The following is a 19,151-nucleotide window of genomic DNA, read 5'->3' as shown; positions in this document are numbered from 1 at the left end:
TAATTATTTTATTTTCTTAATACAATAAAAGCAAGTGAACAATATGTCTTAAGACAGTGAGAAAGATTGGTGTGATGGTAATGGACTGAGAATATTATAGTCCATTACTAAGACAGTGAACAGAGACGAACAATAAGAGACAAGAAAGGAGATGAAAGAGAGAAGAAAAAAAATCAAACACAATGCGCTCTCTCTCTCTCTCTCTCTCTCTCTCTCTCTATCTATATCTATATATATAGACACACACATATACACAGTTGCTATGATTTTCCTGTTACAGTAGTGTCTCACTTATCCAACATTCTGGATTATCCAACGTATTTTTGTAGTCAATGTTTTCAAAACATCGTGATATTTTGGTGCTAAATTCGTAAATACAGTAATTACTACATAGCATTACTGCGTATTGAACTACTTTTTCTGTCAAATTTGTTGTATAACACGATGTTTTGGTACTTAATTTGTAAAATCATAAACTAATTTGATGTTTAATAGGCTTTTCCTTAATCCCTCCTTATTATCCAACATATTCACTTATCCAACGTTCTGCCGGCCCGTTTATGTTGGACAAGTGAGACTTTACTGTACTTCCAGAACCTGTAAAGTGGCCCTTTTTATTTTTATTTTTTTCCTTTTAATTTATCCTTTGTCATTGTATAGATAAGTATACATATGCTTTCTGTTTCCGCCCTTTTAACTCAGTACATTCTTTCTTGTATTTCTTTGGATTATGTAATTTTAATAACGGATGTAATTGTTTTTATATGTTATTAATTCTCTGGTCTTTAATGTAAATGTTTACCAACTGTATGTTATTTTAAGCCATTGAGTTGTTGACAATATGTGAGGCTGCTCTGAGTCCAAATAAATAAAAAAATACTACTGTTAATTAGTGACTTTATGTACCAATAGTCATGTTATAATGTGTACGCTTTGGAAATAATAATACAGTAGAGTCTTGCTTATTCAACATAAACAGGCCGTTGGATAAACAGAACGTTGGATAAGCAAAAATGTTGGATAATGAGGGATTAAGGAAAAGCCTATTAAACATCAAATTATATTATGATTTTACAAATTATGCAACAAAACATGTTTTACAACAAATTGATAGAAAAAGCAGTTGACTACATGGTAACATTATGTAGTAATTACTGTATTTACAAATTTAGCACCGAAACATTCCATTGTTTTGAAAACATTGACTACAAAAATATTGATTACAAAAAGGCAGGCTGTGTTGGATAAGCAAAGGTGTGCTAGGTCTTATTTTCAGGGGATGTCTTATTTTTCCATGAAGAAGAATTCACATTTATTATTGAACAAAAAAATGAACATTTATTATATACTGTACAGTAGTTGTCATCACAAATCAACATAACCGGACAAACTGTAAATCCTATCAAGAATTTCTTGTTACTACCATTATTTCCATGTACAGCTGGTATGTACATTTACCAATCCTGCATGCTTTGGTGTGCTGTTTTATTTGGAAGCAGGTGCCGGGCATGCTTCCAAATAAAAACTTTGCTAGGTCTTACTTTCGGGGGAGGCCTTATATTTAGCAATTCAGCAAAACGTCTACTAGGTCCTATTTTTTGGGGATGTCTTATTTTCAGGGAAACAGGGTAATACATACATACATATATACATAAATACTTGAAATTTCAAAAATATATATAAATAAATAAGAACTCACATAGGAGACCTGTCTAAATGTAGCAAGCCACAAATCAACGGGAGGGAAAATTCACTTTGGTGACACCACCAAGAAGGCCCTTTCTCTTGTGGACGCCAACCTAACCCTCTGTTTTTCTTCCTCTGAAGTTGGTGATGTTTCAGCAGTACCTACCGACCTGGAAGCTGCAAGTAGCAGCCTCCTGCCTCTTCCTAAGATGGAGCCCGCACCCAGCGGCCGAAAGCTCCCTCCTGCACTCCCCATCCAGACCTCAATCCAGAGCACAGACTCCTCAGAACAGTCTCCTCCGGCCGGGGCAGGATTGCAAGCACCCCACTGGACCGCTAGCGAGTCTGAGAGTGTGGGGGACACGCCGCTGAGCCCTCTGATCAAGAGCAGCTTAAGCGAGGAGCTCAGCCAGAGCTTCCTGAGCCTGGCCTTGCCGGAGACCGGGAGCCGGCGAGAGAAGCGCCGCTCTGGAACGGAGTACCAGCCTTTGGAGCCTCGGCCGGAGCGTCCTCTCAAGGCCGGCTCCTCTGACAGCTGCTTCAGCGGCACCGACAAAGAGACGCCCAGCACTTTGAGCAGCTACCGCAGCGAGAAGACCAACTCCACGCACTTGGACAGCCCCTCTTTGGGGGTGGGCGCCGGGGAGGGCCCCCCAGGGAAGGAGCCAGGGATCGGCATGTCTCCGCCGCCAGACGGAGGCAGCGATACGGATGCCCTTTCGGACAGCGAGCTGCTGCGGTCTCCGGAGCTGGGCCTCCTCGGGGAGCTGAGCTTCGACACGCAGAACACTCTCAACTCCCTAGAAACTGTCAAAGGTGATGGGGAACTGTGGGGCGGCCCCGAGCCGGAGCAAGTAGTCCGCCCCAAGGAGCTGGGCCTCAATGGCCGCCGGCACCTCTCCCGCAAACACGGCAGTGCCTACTTGCCCATGCGGACTCTCTTGGACAGCAAGGCCTATGCGGAAGGCTTTTTCGCGGATGAGGATTCCAGCGACTGCAGTGACTTAAGCCGGGCCTCCAGCCTGCACTCCCAGCACAACTACAGCTCCGACACTTCCTCCAGCACTTCCTGCTACTCCCCTGAGCGCCACCCGCCCTCCCAGCACGGCAAGCAGGGCCACTCTATGGCCGAGGCCAAACCCCCGCCACCGCCGCCCCCCGAAGGTGCCGCCCTTCTGCCCAAACATTCCCACTACGCCCAGCGGACAGGCAGCACCGCCAGCGCCAAGACCCACGCCCGGGTGCTCAGCATGGACGGCAACCACGTGGCCGATGGGAAGCTCCTGGGCTCCCTCACCATCTCCAAGTCGGATTTGGAGGCCCACGCAGGGAGGCTGACCGTGGAGCAAGAATCAGCCAGTACCGTGCGCAGCCAGTCGGCCAACCAACCGGGTTGGAGAGGGGAGCTGCAGGCCGAAGGGGCGGTTGGAGGGGGTAAGTTAAACTTAATTAATTAATTAACTAGGTATTTTTAATTACAATAATGTGAACCAATGTGAATAAACTGGTGTTGTTCTCAGGAGAGTGAGTAGGCTGAAGTTAGTGGGTCAAAGCTAGTGTTGTCCTAGTCAGCCTCAGTGAGAGAATGCCTCAGTGTGAGGTAGGCCTCTGTGTGAAGTAGGCCTGGTGTGAGAAGCTTCAATGAGAGAAGCCCCAGGTTAAAGGCCTTCTGTGTAAAACTCTAGTGTGAAGTCTGCTGTTTATTTGTGTTATTATTTGATATTTGTTTATTAGCGACATTTATATCCCGCCCTTCTCACCCCAAAGGGGACTCAGGGCGGCTTACAAGTTATATGTTCATACAGTATATTATATTATTAGCATAGCACAATATAAGCACTTTGTATTACTATATTGTACTATACCACTATATTGCAAGATTATTACTAATATTACATGTAATATAATATAAACATGCAATTTTAATATGTATTCTTGTATGATATTATAATATAATATATTATATATATATATATATATATATATATACAAGTATTTTGTATTGTTTTTAATCTGTTTTTAAGTGCTTATGTTTTATTCTTTTGTATTGTTGTGTATTGGCATCAAATTCTGCCAGTTTTGTAAGCCGCCCTGAGTCCCTTCGGGTGAGAATTGCAGGATAGAAATGATGGAAATAAAATAAATTAAAAAATAAATTATTAGTATAGCATAATATGAGTATTATATATTATTAAATTGTTATATTGACACAGGAGACAAGGAGCAAGGTTATGGAAACCTTGTTCTTGTAAATATTTATTTATTTATTTACTACATTTATATGCCGCTCTTCTCACCCCGAAGGGGACTCAGAGCGGCTTACAAATCAAATGAACATACAATATATTATTAGCATAGCACAATATAAGCAATTAAATTACTATATTGTACTATATAATTTTATGGTAATATTATTAGTAATATTACATTTAATATATAATATATAATTATATATTATATTATTAATTAGTATAATATTGTATTACATTATAATATTATTATCAATATTATAAGTAAATACAATAATATAGTGCAACTATATTATTTTATTATAAAGAAAAGCCTCCTAAGGAAGAGATAACATTGATCTGTGTGTCTTTATTCTTTTTTAACACTTGTGGCTACTGGTGCTGGGTCACGCTGCTGCTAATAAGTTACTCTGCTATACATTTATGGGGAGGGTCTTTTGTTAATAAGCCCGCTTGCCCCAACATAAGTCTCCTAAATGTAGTAGTCCCTTTGAAAAAATGGAAATCTCTATAAACTTTTGGAGATTTGTATGATCTTTGGAAAAGCATGACCTTGTTAGAAGTCACAACCTTTTGAAAAATGATGCCATAACCTTTTGGGAAATGGAAAGCAGATTATTTTGTCAGCCCCAGACTCCTAAAATGAAATAAGTGAATTATTATTGCTACTGCAGGGGAAGATGGTCCCAAGCCTGACCGATCAAACAGCGCAAAACGCATGCAGGCCATGAGACGGCGTCACAACGCGGGCAGCAATCCCACACCCCCATCTTCGGTGATGGGATCCCCACCCAGGTAAGCCCTCTCTCTAACGTTGTTTTCTATGTTATTTGGCCCTATAAGTTATATTGTGCTTATTTTATTATTATTTTTTTGTTTTGCTGTGATTGTTGTTATTTGTTGGGCATTGAATGTTTTCCAATTTGGTTATTTTTGTAAACTGCCCTGAGTCCCTTCAGGGAGAGAAGGTGGATTATAAATAAAGTTTTTATTATTATTGACACAACGACATAGTATGACACAGCAAACAAGATAGATATGCTGGATTTCGTATCACAAAATCACAAGTCGAACACTTCCCAAGTGTCTAGGACTGTGTGATGTATTTTCGGATGATGCGTGCAGATCCCAGTCGGGTGGCCTTTTGCAGTTGGCAGATCGTGATTTTGTCAATGTCTATTGCTTCCAAATGCCGGCTGAGATCTTTTGGCACAGCACCCAGTGTGCCCATCACCACCGGGACCACCTGCACTGGTTTCTGCCAGAGTCTTTGAAGTTCAATCTTGAGGTCCTGATAGCGGCTGGGTTTTTCTTGTTGTTTTTCGTCAATCTGACTGTCCCCTGGGATGGCGACATCAATAATCCAAACCTTTTTCTTTTCCACAACTGTGATGTCTGGTGTGTTGTGTTCCAGAACTTTGTCAGTCTGGATTCGAAAGTCCCACAGTATCTTTGCGTGCTCATTTCCCAATACTTTTGCAGGTTTGTGATCCCACCAGTTCTTTACTGCTGGGAGGTGGTACTTGAGGCATAAGTTCCAATGAATCATTTGGGCCACATAGTTGTGCCTCTGTTTGTAGTCTGTGCGATTTTCTTACAGCAGCTGAGGAGATGATCAATGGTTTCATCGGCTTCCTTGCACAGTCTGCATTTTGGCTGATTTTTCGATCTTGGCCTTAATTGCCTTTGTCCTGATGGCTTGCTCCTGGGCTGCAAGTATCAGGCCTTCTGTCTCATTCTTCAGGGTCCTATTCGTGAGTCATAGCCAGGTCTTCTCCTTGTCAGCCTTGCTTTCAATTTTGTCAAGGAACTTCCCATGCAATGTTTTGTTGTGCCAGCTGTCAGCTCTATTATTATTATTATTGGTATTATTGATGTAGCTTTTCACTCCCTGCCTCCCCTCTTGTGCAGCCTCCAGGATTTGCAGCGGGGCCGTGCCTCCTCGCATTCCCGGGCGCTCACCCTCCCCTCGGCCCTGCAGTTCGCCAGCTCCCTCCTGCTTCCACGCGGCGCCATCCACGAAGCCTGCAACTTTGACGACACCTCGGAAGGGGCGGTTCACTATTTCTACGACGAGAGTGGTGAGTGGGGTTCAGCGGAGGGAAAGCCAGGGATGCATTGCCTCAAGCACCTGGTAGTATTGGACTGCTGTTAGAATAATAGAATTCTAGACTTGGAAGGGACCCCAAAGCAACCCCCTTCTGCCAAGAAGAAAAACATAATCAAAGCCACCACCGTCCCCTAATTTATTTATTATTATTTATTTATTTAATACATTTATATCCCGCCCTTCTTACCCCGAAGGGAAGTCAGAGCATCTTACAAATTAAATTTACATACAATATTATATTATTAGCATAGCACAATACAGTGTTCCCTCACTACTTCGTGGTTCACTTTTCGCGGATTCGCTTTTGTGCGGTTTTTCAATAAATCATAAGAAATCACAATTTACAGCCTAAGGAAGGGAGGAAAGAGAAGCCGAAGGGAGATAAAAAGAGCCCAAGCGGCAACGGGAGGAGAAGGAGATGATTTATCAAAACACAATTAGTTGATAAAGACTTAAAATAGCATATAACTACTAAAATAATGTATAAATATTAAAATTCTCACTTATTGCGGGTGGTCCTGGAACCTAACCCCCCGCAATAAGAGGGAACCCTGTACTGGCAATACATTACTGTATTGTACTGGTGGCACAGTGTGTTAAAGCGCTGAGCTGCTGAACTTGCGGACCGAAAAGTGCCAGGTTCAAAACCCGGGAGCGGAATCAGCGCCCACTGTTAGCCCCAGCTCCTGCCAACCTAGCAGTTCGAAAACATGCAAATGTGAGTAGATCAATAGGTACCACTCCAGCGGGAAGGTAACAGTGCTCCATGCAGTCATGCCAGTGGCCACATGACCTTGGAGGTGTCTACGGACAACGCCGGCTCTTCAGCTTAGAAACGGAGATGAGCACCAACCCCCAGAATCGGTCACGACTGGACTTAACGTCAGGGGAAACCTTTACCTTTACCTATTATATATATTGTAATATTATTAATAATATACATGTAATATATAATATATAATTAATATTATTATATTGTATTATTAGTATTCTATTGTATTACAAAATAATATTATTAATATATATATTATAATATATTATTGTAAATTATATTGTACATATGTATATATGCATGTGTGTTTACATAATTTACTAATGAGTATTGAAACATTTTTTTCATTGATTGCACAGGCCTAGTATGTAAGATAAAGATGTGTTCGGCATGTGTTCTGCAACTCAAACGCACAACACAAACATCCCAATATTTCTCTCTTTTTTTTCTCCCATTCACCAGGAGTCCGACGGTCGTATACGTTTGGTCTAGCGGGAGGTGGCTACGAGAACCCAGTGGGCCAGCAAGTCAGCATGGACCACGCCACCAACAGCGGCTGGTGAGTCTTTCTTGAACTGCTCTCATGGCCCTTCACCTGGGTGTTGTGGTAAATTAGGGATTGGGGAGTCTTTCTCTGGGGGTTCCATAAATGCAGCCTTCCCACCGCTTCCCCTTTTGCTTTGGCAGGGACAGGCATTCGCACTCCTCCAGCTTCAACTCCGCAGAGGTCCCCGAAGGGACCCCGGCCCTGACGCTGCTGCAGCCACGACCCGTGGTCCTCCAGGGCATGCAGGTGCGGAGGGTGCCGCTGGAGATTCCTGAGGTGAAAACAGTGCTCAGATTGCTCAGTATTGATTTGATATTTCACATAAGCAGCTTGGCCTGCCTAGTTTGCAAAGACAGGATGGAAATAATATTAAAATAAAAAAGATCCAGAGCCAGCATGGTATAATGGTTGGATTTGTGTATACAAAACTGGGTGTTTCAATTGCTTGTAAATTATCCAAGATTTTGTTGCTGTTGTGCATAATGATAGAATTTTTAAAATTTCTTTATTTGAAACATTCATCTCGAAGGGGACTCAGGGTGGAGCACAAGATATATATGGCGAGCATTCCATGCTAGGACATAAAATAATTATAAATATACACAAACATTAAACATTAAAATCATATTTACTTTAAAATCAGATGTTTAAACCAACTCAGGACACCATGCCTTTTGTCCCTAGCTAGAGAGATGATGAAATAATTACAGCAAAGGAATGTGTTTTCTAAGGCTGGATTCACACTGCCATATATAAAACTAGATTATCTGTTTTGAACTGGATTATAGGCTGGATCTATACTGCTATATAATCCAGATTATCAAAGCAGATAATAGATATTATCTGCTTTGATAATCCAGAACGTTGGATAAGCGAATCTTGGATAATGAGACTCTACTGTATCTGCATTGAACTGGTTTATATGAGGCCCCTCTACACCGCCAAATAAATATCAGATTATCTGCTTTGAACCGGATTATATGGCAGTGTGGACTCATATAATCCAGATTATTAGATCAGATAATCCGATTATCTAGTTTGAACTGGAGTATCTGAGTCTACACTGCCATATAATCCATTTCAAAGCAGATAATATAATAATAAATATATAATATATTGTATATACATTTAATATTGATAATATAATGGAATACAATATTGTACTACTAATAATACAATATAATAATGTTAATTATATATTATACTAGCTGTGCCCGGCCACGCATTGCTGTGGCGAAGTCTGGTGGTATGGGAAATAAAGAATTGAGGAATTGGTGGTAGTTAAGGTCAAGGGTAAAGGTTTTCCCCAGACATTAAGTCCAGTCGTGTCTTACTCTGGAGGTTGGTGCTCATCTCCATTTCTAAGCCGAAGAGCCGGCGTTGTCCGTAGACTCCTCCAAGGTCATGTGGGATGACTACATGGAGCAGCGTTACCTTCCCGCCGGAGCAGTACCTATTGATGCACTCACATTTGCATGTTTTCGAACTTCTGGGTTGGCAGAAGCTGGGGCTAACAGCGGGGGCTCTCTCCGCTCCCCCAATTCAAACCTGTGGCCTTTCGGTCCAGAAGTTCAGCAGCTCAGCGCTTTAACACGCTGTGCCATCAGGGGATATTATTTCCTAAAGGTTGTGAATATACAATATTTCTGATTGGTTTTTTTTGTTTGTTGGAGGCAAGTATGAATGCTGCAATTAGGAAAAATGATTAGGATGTAATGGCCTTGCAGCTTTAAAGCCTGGCTGTTTCCTCCCTGAGTGAATTTTTTGTTGGGAGGTGTTAGCTGGCCTTGATTGTTTCCTGTCTGGAATTCCCTTGTTTTCAGAGTGGTGCTGTTTGCGATATTTTATGTGCTTCTACTGTCTGTGGCCCTGAGAAAACAGAGGATTTTCCAGACTTTGATTATGGGAATACTTTGTTGGGAGGTGTTAGCTGGCCCTGATTGTTTCCTGTCTGGAATTCCCTTGTTTTCAGAGTGGTGTTGTTTGCGATATTTTATGTGCTTCTATTGTCTGTGGCCCTGAGAAAACAGGATTTGCCAGACTTTGATGATGGGAATACTTTGTTGGGAGGTGTTAGCTGGCCCTGATTGTTTCCTGTGTGGAATTCCCCTGTTTATTTACTGTCCTGGTTTTAGAGATTATATTGTTCTGCATTATTCTATCCCAGTAATTATTTCATATTAAAGAAGAATCTCACTTATCCAACATTTGCTTATACAATGTTCTGGATTATCCAACGCAGTCTGTCTTTTCATAATCAATGTTTTTGTAGTCAGTGTTTTAAATTCATTGTGATATTTTAGTGGTAAATTTGTAAATACAGTACAGTAGAGTCTCACTTATCCAACATAAATGGGCCGGCAGAACGTTGGATAAGCGAATATGTTGGATAATGAGGAATTAAGGATAACCCTATTAAACATCAAATTAAGTTATGATTTTACAAATTAAGCACCAAAACATCATGTTAGACAACAAATTTGTCAGAAAAAGTAGTTCAGTACACAGTAATGCTATATAGTAATTACTGTATTTATGAATTTAGCACCAAAATATCACGATATATTGAAAGCATTGACTACAAAAATGCGTTGGAAAATCCAGAACGTTGGATAAGCGAGTGTTGGATAAGTGAGGCTCTACTGTAAATACTACATAGCATTACTGCGCATGGAACTACTTTTTCTGTCAAATTTGTTGTATAATATGATGTTTTGGAGCTTAATTTGTATAACGATTACCTAATTTGATGTTTAATTGGCTTTTCCTGAATCCCTTCTTATTATCCAACATATTCACTTATCCTGCCGGCCTGTTTACGTTGGATAAGTGAGACTCTACTGTATATTTCTAATCTTATATTATCTGCTCAGAACTGGATTATCTGAGGCCCCTTCTTCACAGCTGTATAAAATGCACACTGAAGTGGATTATATGGTAGTGCGGAGTCAAGATAATCCAGTTCAAAGCAGATAATATAAGATTATAAATGGGTAATATAGCTGTGTGGAAGGGCCTTGAGTCTACACTGCCATATAATCCAGTGCAAATTAGATAATCTGTGGAAGAAGTCTAAGTGAGGCCTAAATCTGCCTGTCCCCTAACTGAAACCTGGCTGTCCCTTGGTTGCTAGGCAACCAAGTGGGCAGAGATTAACTGGCAGCAATTGGATAAAAAAAATTATTGCTCTCCCTCTAATTAGGACTTTATTTTTCTTTTCTTTTTGTTGTATCAACCTTGAGGCGTGGATGATGGGTTGTGTTGTCAAATTTTGAGGTTGGGGGGCCTGTAGTTTTGTTGTTTTGTGAATCGCCGTGATGCTATCACTCTTTTATATATATAGATATTAAATGTAATATTACTGATAATATTACCATATGATATAGTACAATATAGTAATTGAATGCTTACATTGTGCTATGCTAATAATATATTGTATGTTCATTTGATGTGTAAGCCGCTCTGAGTCCCCTTCGGGGTGAGAAGAGCAGGATATAAATGTGTAAAAGTAAATAAATAAATAATCCGGATTTTATATGGTAGTGTAGATCCATCCTGAAGGAGAAAAGAGGAAGCCATCATGCATAGACCTAGAAGCCAGTGAAAGACCATCCCAACTCAATGCCATGGCCTCAGAAGGAGAAAATAAAATAAACCATCTTGCATTGGTTTAGAAGCCAATGAGAAGCCTTCTCTCCATCCCATGTCAATGCCGTGGCCTCAGAAGGAGAGAAGAAAATAAACAAGGTATCTTAACTAGTTTTGGTCTGTTCTTAGTTCGATCTCCTGGATCAGGAGTCGCTGCACGAGTCGCAGGAGAACACGCTCATGATCGAGGACAAGTGCCACCCACGCCAGTACTACAAGTTCTGGGTGCTGCCCGGGCGCTGGATGCGGGTGCGCTACGACCGGCTGGCTCTTTTGGCTCTGCTGGACCGGTGAGAGCTTTGCTTGGATAATGTCCTGGCTCTCTTGTGCCTACTCTTCAAAAGCCACCTCAGTTGTAAACAGGTCTCTTTCCACCCCTCCCAGGAACCGCCGGGTGATCGAGAACATCTTTGTGGTGCTGCTGGTGAGCCTGGTGGCCTTCCTTGGCTACCTCCTCCTCCTGCAGGGCTTCTTCCGGGACATTTGGGTATTCCAGTTCTGCCTGGTCATTGCCAGTTGCCAGTATTCCTTGCTGAAGGTGAGACCATTTTTTCCTGTATTATTATCCTATTTTTTTCCTTTTAATTTAAGGGTTAGAATTTGTCCCCTATTGCATTGCTGCTACTAATACTTAATCCTGCTTGTTTTTCCCGCAGAGTGTCCAGCCAGATGCAGCTTCCCCCATGCATGTGAGTACCCAATTGTCAAGAAACTGGCCAGGAATGAGATTAATATGGGTAGGCAAGTTGCATTTTTAGTGTGTGGACTTCAGGGGGTTCAGAGTGCTATTGTATGGCAGGTGAACTATACATCCCAGTCCCTACAAGTCCTATAAATTGTGGCGAATTCTCCCCAAACCTCTCCAGTATTGTTCAGTTAATAATAATAAATAATAAAACTTTATTTATACCCCTCCACCATCTCTCCATGGGGACTCGGGGCGGCTCACAGTGTTACAAAAGTAACAACGCAAATACATTAACAATATACACAGTTTAAAACACAAGAAGATGATAAAACAGAAGTTAAAACAAAGGTTAATACAACAGTAATAATATCAAACAACCACCAATGCAATTCAGTCAACTTCAAAGGTGGGGGGAGGACTATAGCAGCAATATAAGATAAAATCATTAGATTAAAATACCCCAGTGAAAGGAACCTAATAACATTCAGAATAGAATTATAATGAGGCTGGTCATCCAATAGCTGTCTCTCCAAAGGCCAGCCCAAATTGATCAGTTGCTGATCAATTTCTCTGTTTGCTGTGTGCCATAGAAAAGAATAGGAAAGGGTTATGGGAGAGGCAGTGGGTTGGGTCATGCAAATTCTACTCCAATGGAGAGAGAAAGAAACACTGAGATGTCTGTGGTGGAGGAAAAACAGAAAATCTGGAATGAAATTGTCCCTGAATGAAAACCTTTACTTTAGTGGAGGTCAGTATGGTATTTGTGGAGGGCATTGGGCATGTTTACAGCGCTCGCTATAACCCGCAATATCATTGGAGTCTGCTGAGTAGTGGGAGCTATAGCTATTTATGAAAGTGGGAGCCTGTCTGTGTAAGAGCCAGACACATACATGCATATTTTCACTTTTATTATTGGTATAGATTATTATTATGTATTGTGTGATTAATGCAAAGCCTGGTGGGCATTTCTGAGCTTCAGGCCCCTATTTGTGGGAAGGTAGCGTACCACAGTGTGTCACGAAGCAGACACACACACCGCTTGCCTCCCCTGTTGTGACTCAGGAGATGTCTCAAGCCCTGGTTCAGGTGCTAGATAATGAAGACCTTGAATTATCTAGGGCAGACCGGCTGTTATGGAAAGGAGTTCACCCTCGTAGGAGTGTGAGATTGGCGAGTAAGCGAGAGGCCTCCACAGGAAAGAGAAATGCTTTTCTAGGGTGCTTTTAAAAGTGTGTGTTGGGGAATAGATTTTTGTCAAAGCAAATTCTCGCTTCATCTGTGTGGATGTTTCTGCTTCATGCCTAGAGAAGATTTCTGTTCCTGGATCTTTGAAACCTTGTGCCTTTGTTCTTTGGGATCTATCGTTTACTGTTTTGGCTAATGGACTTGTGGATTATTATGGCTTACGAACTATTGGATTTCTATTGACTTTTTTACTGCCTGCTTTGATTTATATCTGCCTTTGCTCAATAAAAAGACAATGTCCAGTGTGTGATTGGTGTCTATAGCAAGGTGAACTATTCTGAGGTGTGACATCCCCTTCCTTTCGGCAGGGCCACAATTGGATCATCGCCTACAGCCGCCCCGTTTACTTCTGCGTGGCTTGCTTGCTCATCTGGCTGCTGGACCTCTGTGCCCGCACCGTGCCCTTCCCGCCCGTGGCCTTCTACGACCTCACCCTCTTCTCCGCCGACTTCTTCTACTGCGCCCGAGACGTCGTGATTGGTGAGGATGCTCTTGGTAACAAGCAGAACATCTGGGTAGTTAATTCCTCCCTGACTTAATTTCCTCCAGGGTTGTTGTGTGTTTTCCAGGCTGTCTGGCCATGTTCCAGAAGTATTCTCTCCTGACGTTTCGCCCACATCTATAGCAGGCATCCTCAGAGGTTGTGGGCAAAACGTCAGGAGAGAATGCTTTTGGAACATGGCCTTACAGCCCAGAAAACACACAACAACCCTGTGATTCCGGCCATGAAAGCCTTCGACAACACATTAATTTCCTCCTTTTCTTTCCTTCTTGTTTTTGTCTTGCTCAGTCTTCACCCTCTGCTTCCCAGCCATCTTCCTCTTTGGACTTCTCCCCCAGGTCAACACTTGCTTCATGTACCTTCTGGAGCAGGTGGACATGAACATCTTCGGTGGAACAGGTACAGAGAAAAAGGGAACGCAAACCATGCTGCATCAAACTGGCATCTCTCTTGCCCTCAAGATTACTGTATTTACTCAAATTTATTTATTTATTTATTTACAGCATTTATATTCCGCCCTTCTCACCCCGAAGGGGACTCAGGGCAGATCACATTACACATATAGGCAAACATTCAATGCCTTTTAACATAGAACAAAGACAAGACAAAGACAGGCTCCGAGCGGGCCTCGAACTCATGACCTCCTGGTCAGAATGATTCATTGCAGCTGCTTGCAGCTGGCTTGCTCTCCAGCCTGCGCCACAGCCCGGGCCTCACCTTTTAGACCAAATTATCTTGCCAAAATTAGGATGCATATTAGATTCACATCATATGGTCATCTTAGTGCTGAGCCCAAGCCAAAGGGGTAGCTTGTACTATGTTATTTGTGTGTTGTCCATCTGTTATTATGAATTTTATGCTTTGTTTTAACTGCCTTGGTTGGGCTTGTCCGCATGTGAGCCGCCCTAAGTCCCTTTGGGGAGATGGAGACGGGATACAAAAATAAAGTTATTATATTATTATCATTATAAGCTGCTTTTCAGGAGCTGCACCTAGAGCTTCTATTTGAGGGATGTCGTCTGTAATTTAATAGTCATAACTGAGTGCTATGTACTGTATATACTCGAAGATAAGCCAAGTTTTTCAGCGCTTTTTTTGAGCTGAAAAAGCCTCCCTCGGCTTATAATGTCGTCAAGCTGGGTAGCGGAGCCTGGAGGCCATTGATTAGAATATATGATATACAGTAGAGTCTCATCCAAGCCTCGCTTATCCAAGCTTCTGTATTATCCAAGCCATTTTTGTAGTCAATGTTTTCAATATATCATGATATTTTGGTGCTAAATTTGTAAATAGAGTAATTACAACATAACATTACTGTGTATTGAACTACTTTTTCTGTCAAATTTGTTGTATAACATGATGTTTTGGTGCCTAATTTGTAAAATCATAACCTAATTTGATGTTTAATAGGCTTTTCCTTAATCCCTCTTCATTATCCAAGATATTCGCTTATCCAAGCTTCTGCCGGCCCGTTTAGCTTGGATAAGTGAGACTCTACTGTATTATGCTATACTAATAACACGAGGGCTATCCAGAAAGTAGATTACGTTTTGGAATTAAAAATGAACAAAGTATAGGAGAAAACATTTACCATATGCAGTTGAAAGCCACACCCAAATACCACTTCTCAACATAGTCACCATTCAAATCTAGGCACTTATCATAGCAATGAATGAGCTTTGCAACTCCTTCCCCGCAAAACTGTGGGGAGGGGTGACCGGCTGGTTGAGGACGCAAGCGGCAGAGTTTTGTGGGGAAGGAGTTGCCAAGCTCATTCATCGCTATGCTAAGTGCCTAGATTTGAATGGCGACTGTGTTGAGAAGTGGTATTTGGGTGTGGCTTTCAACTGCAGATGGTAAATGTTTTCTCCTATACTTTGTTCATTTTTAATTCCAAAACGTAATCTACTTTCTGGATAACCCTCGTATAATCTAATGTATGTACATATAACTTTTAAGCTGCCCTGAGTCCCCTTCGGGGCGAGAAGGGCAGGATATAAATGTCGCAAATAAATAAAGAATAAATAAATACTTGTTTTGTTTCAGCGTTTTGACAATTGAGGTGTGCATTAGATTCAATGGCGTATTAGACTCAATACGGGTTTTTTTTTTCACCTGCAAATGCCTCCGATACTTACGGGCTTTGCCTGTTTTTCTTTCCTCAGCTGCCACCAGCCCCCTCACTGCCTTCTTTGCTCTCTTGCGCAGCATCCTAGTGGCATCCTTTCTGTACGGCTTCTGCCTTGGAGCGATCAAGGTACCCTTTTTTACCTGAGTATATGTTGAGAGCCATTGTGGGAAAAGTCACCGTTGAGAGATACTGGCTCTGGCTTCCAAACAAGCCCTTATAATACGAAATGCCTGGCTTGTTGCAGGTTTACTTCTTTCAGAATTTAGGAATGTGTTCATCACCAGTCCAGGTTCATCACTGGCACTCAGTTTGGGTGGTCGGTTGTTCAGCATGAGTGTTAGATGGGGCAACAAGAGGCTGGGTTTTGTGGGATCTAAGATTTCCTAACCACTTTTGCTCTCTTCCTGCCTTTAGACTCCGTGGGGTGACCAGCACGTGCCCGTCCTCTTCTCTGTTTTCTGTGGTCTTCTCGTGGCGCTTTCCTACCACCTGAGCCGCCAGAGCAGTGACCCGACTGTCCTCTGGTCTGTATCCTGCCGTGGATGGGGAATAATAATAATAATAATAATAATAATAATAATAATAATAATAATAATAATAATAATGTTTAACCCTTTGTTATATTTCTAAATTATATTCTACTATGTCATCCTTGTTATTGGAGCCCCTGGTGGTGTAGTGGGTTAAAGCCTTGTGACTTGAAGGTTGGGTTGCTGACCTGAAGGCTGCCAGGTTTGAATCCAACCCAGGGAGAATGCGGATGAGCTCCCTCTCTCAGCTCCAGTTCCATGCAGGGACATGAGAGAAGCCTCCCACAGCCCGGAATACATATAACAACCCTCCCAAACATCAAAACATCCGGGCAATGTCCCCTGAGCAATGTCCTTGCAGACGGCCAATTCTCTCACACCACAAGCAACTTGCAGTTTCTCAAGTCGCTCGTGACACGAAAAAAAAATCTTTGTTATTTTGCTATTTTATTATGTCATTGTGGATAATAGTGTTTTATTTTGTCTGTTTTGTATGATTGACATATTTTATCCTGTTTTGGTGTGATTACCTGGGCTTGGCCCCATGTTAGCCTCCCCGAGTCCCTTCGGGGAAATGGAGGTGGGGTAAAAATAAAATTATTATTATTATTATTATGTTGTTGTTGTTGTTGTTGTTGTCAAAGGCTTTCATGGCTGGGATCACTGGTTTGTGAACACAGGAGCAAGTTGTTTGGGGGTTTCACCCGGCTGCATTCCCTTTCTGCCGTTTAGGTCTCTAATCCGAACCAAGCTCTTCCCTGATTTGGAGGACCACAGTGTCGAGAGCCCCTCGGTTGGGATTAAGGACCCACTGCCGGAAAAACTGCGTAGTTCACTGGTAAGTGCATCGGTGGAGTGGAGTAGCAGTGGGAATTTTTTTTAATATTAATACATTTATTATTTTACTCTATTTATTATTACATTAATTATTTTACTGCATTTATTGTTATTATTACATTTATTATTTCACTCTATGATTATTAAAAGGATACATAAGCACATTTACATTGAAGAAGATGAAAATAATGATTTAATCAGAGTTGAACAGTCATATCTTAAATTACAGTTTGATGTAAAGATTCAAAAATATTTAAACTACTGATGCCTCAGTTAATGTAATTTTATTGGCATCTTGGCTTATACTGGAGTCAATGTTTTCCCAGTTTTTTGTGGTAAAATTAGGTGCCTCAGCTTATATTCGGGTTGGCTTATACTCGAGTATACACAGTATTTTTTATCAGAGATTGTCAGCACATATGGAACTGAAGAATTGTGTAAAATAAATGCAAAGTGTATATTTTTAAAAATATATATTTATATACTTTGTCTGGTAACTTTGTCTGTAATTCTTCTGAATGAAAAATTATTTTCCTATATACCTATTAAGATACAAGTTAAGTATCCCTTACCCAAAACTCCTGAGATCAGAAGTGTTTGGGTTTTTTTAATTACCGTATAAGCCGACCCGAATATAAGCCGAGATACCTAATTTTACCATAAAAAACTGGGAAAACTTATTGACTCGAGTATAAGCTGAGGGTGGGAAATGCAGCAGCAGCTAACGGTAAATTTCAAAATAAAAATAGATACTAATAAAATTACATTAATTGAGGCACCAGCAAGTTAAATATTTTTGAATATTTACCGTATTTCAAAGAAAAAACAGCAAACTAGTTCTGTAAGTGGAAAAATAGGGTCAACAAAAACAACATGGTATTAGCAATAACATAATAGTAGTAGTAGTAATAATAATAATAATAATAATAGTAATAAAACTTCATTTGTACCCTGTCCTGTCTCCCCATGAGGACTCAGGCCGACTTCCAACATAGTAACAGGCAACATTTAATGCCTATATAAACAATGCAGAGCTAGATATAGATCTACAATTATATATACTAATTTCACATATGCATTTTCCCTGAAACGTTTTCAGATCCTCTCTATATATGTGCATTTCCCTCGTGCATCTATCTAGAAATCTATATATGTGTGTGTGAGTGTGTGCGTGCATTTCCCCTGTAGCATTTCCAAGCCCTATGTATCTATATTCATATATATCTAGCTAGACATCTCTCTATATATAGATAATTATATCTGCATAGGATTTGCAAAGATTTGCAAACAGGTGAGGCAAAAGTTCATATATAAAAATAATGTATCCACATAGATACATACAGTTATATGGAAATCTCTAGATACCTATATGTATATAGGATTTGCAAAGACTTGCAATCATATGAGGGGAAATTCATATATATAGAGTGATACAAATATTTAAGTACATAGGGATTGCAAAGGCTTGCAGTGGGAAGTGCCTACATATCTATAGCAGAAATTAACAAATATTTCAGGGACAAATGCTTTTATAAGATTAATGGGTTCTTCTTCCTGACTTGCAAGGGCTTATTTTACTTTTCAAAACAGTTGGAAAAACAAACACACTGATAAGGGAGGAGGGAAATATATCATATATTGCAAGCCATGGCCTCCAAGCTCCGCTGCCCGGTATTCGGCTTATCTTCGAGTATATAGGGTATTATTATTTTTTTTAGTTTGGATTGGTGGCATATTTCTTTGGGGCACTGTCTGTTTCTGAAGCATGGAATTTGTTCAGATCAGCGTCTCACCTGCTCCCTTCTTCCTCCACATCTTATCTTTGCTGTGATCCAGCGGGAGATCCTCCATTCGGACCTGGTGATGTGTGCGGTCATTGCCGTCTTGACCTTTGCGATCAGTGCCAGCACGGTCTTCATCGCTCTGGAGGTACCTCTGGGGAAAGAGGAGGGAAGCATAGTGGAACCTTGACTTAAGAGCACCCCAAATTAAGAGTGTTTTGAGTTAAGATTGTACAAAATGCATAAGGTTGTGTGTTTATTTTGTTCTTCTCAGTCTGTCCTAGGTTATGTGCTCTATGCCTTGGCGGGCCTGGTGGGCTTTGTCACTCACTACCTGCTGCCGCAGCTCCGTAAACAGCTGCCCTGGTTCTGCCTCTCCCAGCCGGTGCTGAAACCACGCGAATACAGCCAGTTCGAAGTGCGCA

At 41.2% G+C, this 19,151-nt stretch overlaps 1 protein-coding gene across 3 annotated transcripts in view; it reads left to right on the top strand.

Moving 5' to 3' along the window:
* pcnx3 (pecanex 3) overlaps window positions 1-19,151 on the top strand; it is a 48,615-nt gene that overhangs the window by 6,269 nt on the left and 23,195 nt on the right. For 2 of the 3 annotated variants that reach the window (XM_062965365.1, XM_062965364.1), the window contains exons 6-20: window positions 1,828-3,120; window positions 4,610-4,730; window positions 5,847-6,016; window positions 7,280-7,376; window positions 7,505-7,640; window positions 11,142-11,302; window positions 11,397-11,550; window positions 11,669-11,701; window positions 13,254-13,425; window positions 13,736-13,846; window positions 15,613-15,704; window positions 15,993-16,102; window positions 16,841-16,946; window positions 18,782-18,874; window positions 19,001-19,151. In XM_062965365.1, coding sequence (XP_062821435.1) covers window positions 1,828-3,120; window positions 4,610-4,730; window positions 5,847-6,016; window positions 7,280-7,376; window positions 7,505-7,640; window positions 11,142-11,302; window positions 11,397-11,550; window positions 11,669-11,701; window positions 13,254-13,425; window positions 13,736-13,846; window positions 15,613-15,704; window positions 15,993-16,102; window positions 16,841-16,946; window positions 18,782-18,874; window positions 19,001-19,151 — 3,000 coding nt within the window. The remainder of the gene's footprint in view (window positions 1-1,827; window positions 3,121-4,609; window positions 4,731-5,846; window positions 6,017-7,279; window positions 7,377-7,504; window positions 7,641-11,141; window positions 11,303-11,396; window positions 11,551-11,668; window positions 11,702-13,253; window positions 13,426-13,735; window positions 13,847-15,612; window positions 15,705-15,992; window positions 16,103-16,840; window positions 16,947-18,781; window positions 18,875-19,000) is intronic. The other variant, XM_062965366.1, reaches the window with a different exon arrangement.

Source organism: Anolis carolinensis, unplaced genomic scaffold (genome assembly GCF_035594765.1).
Source record: "Anolis carolinensis isolate JA03-04 unplaced genomic scaffold, rAnoCar3.1.pri scaffold_14, whole genome shotgun sequence".
Lineage (NCBI taxonomy): Eukaryota > Metazoa > Chordata > Lepidosauria > Squamata > Dactyloidae > Anolis > Anolis carolinensis.
This window is presented reverse-complemented; position numbering and strand designations above follow the sequence as displayed.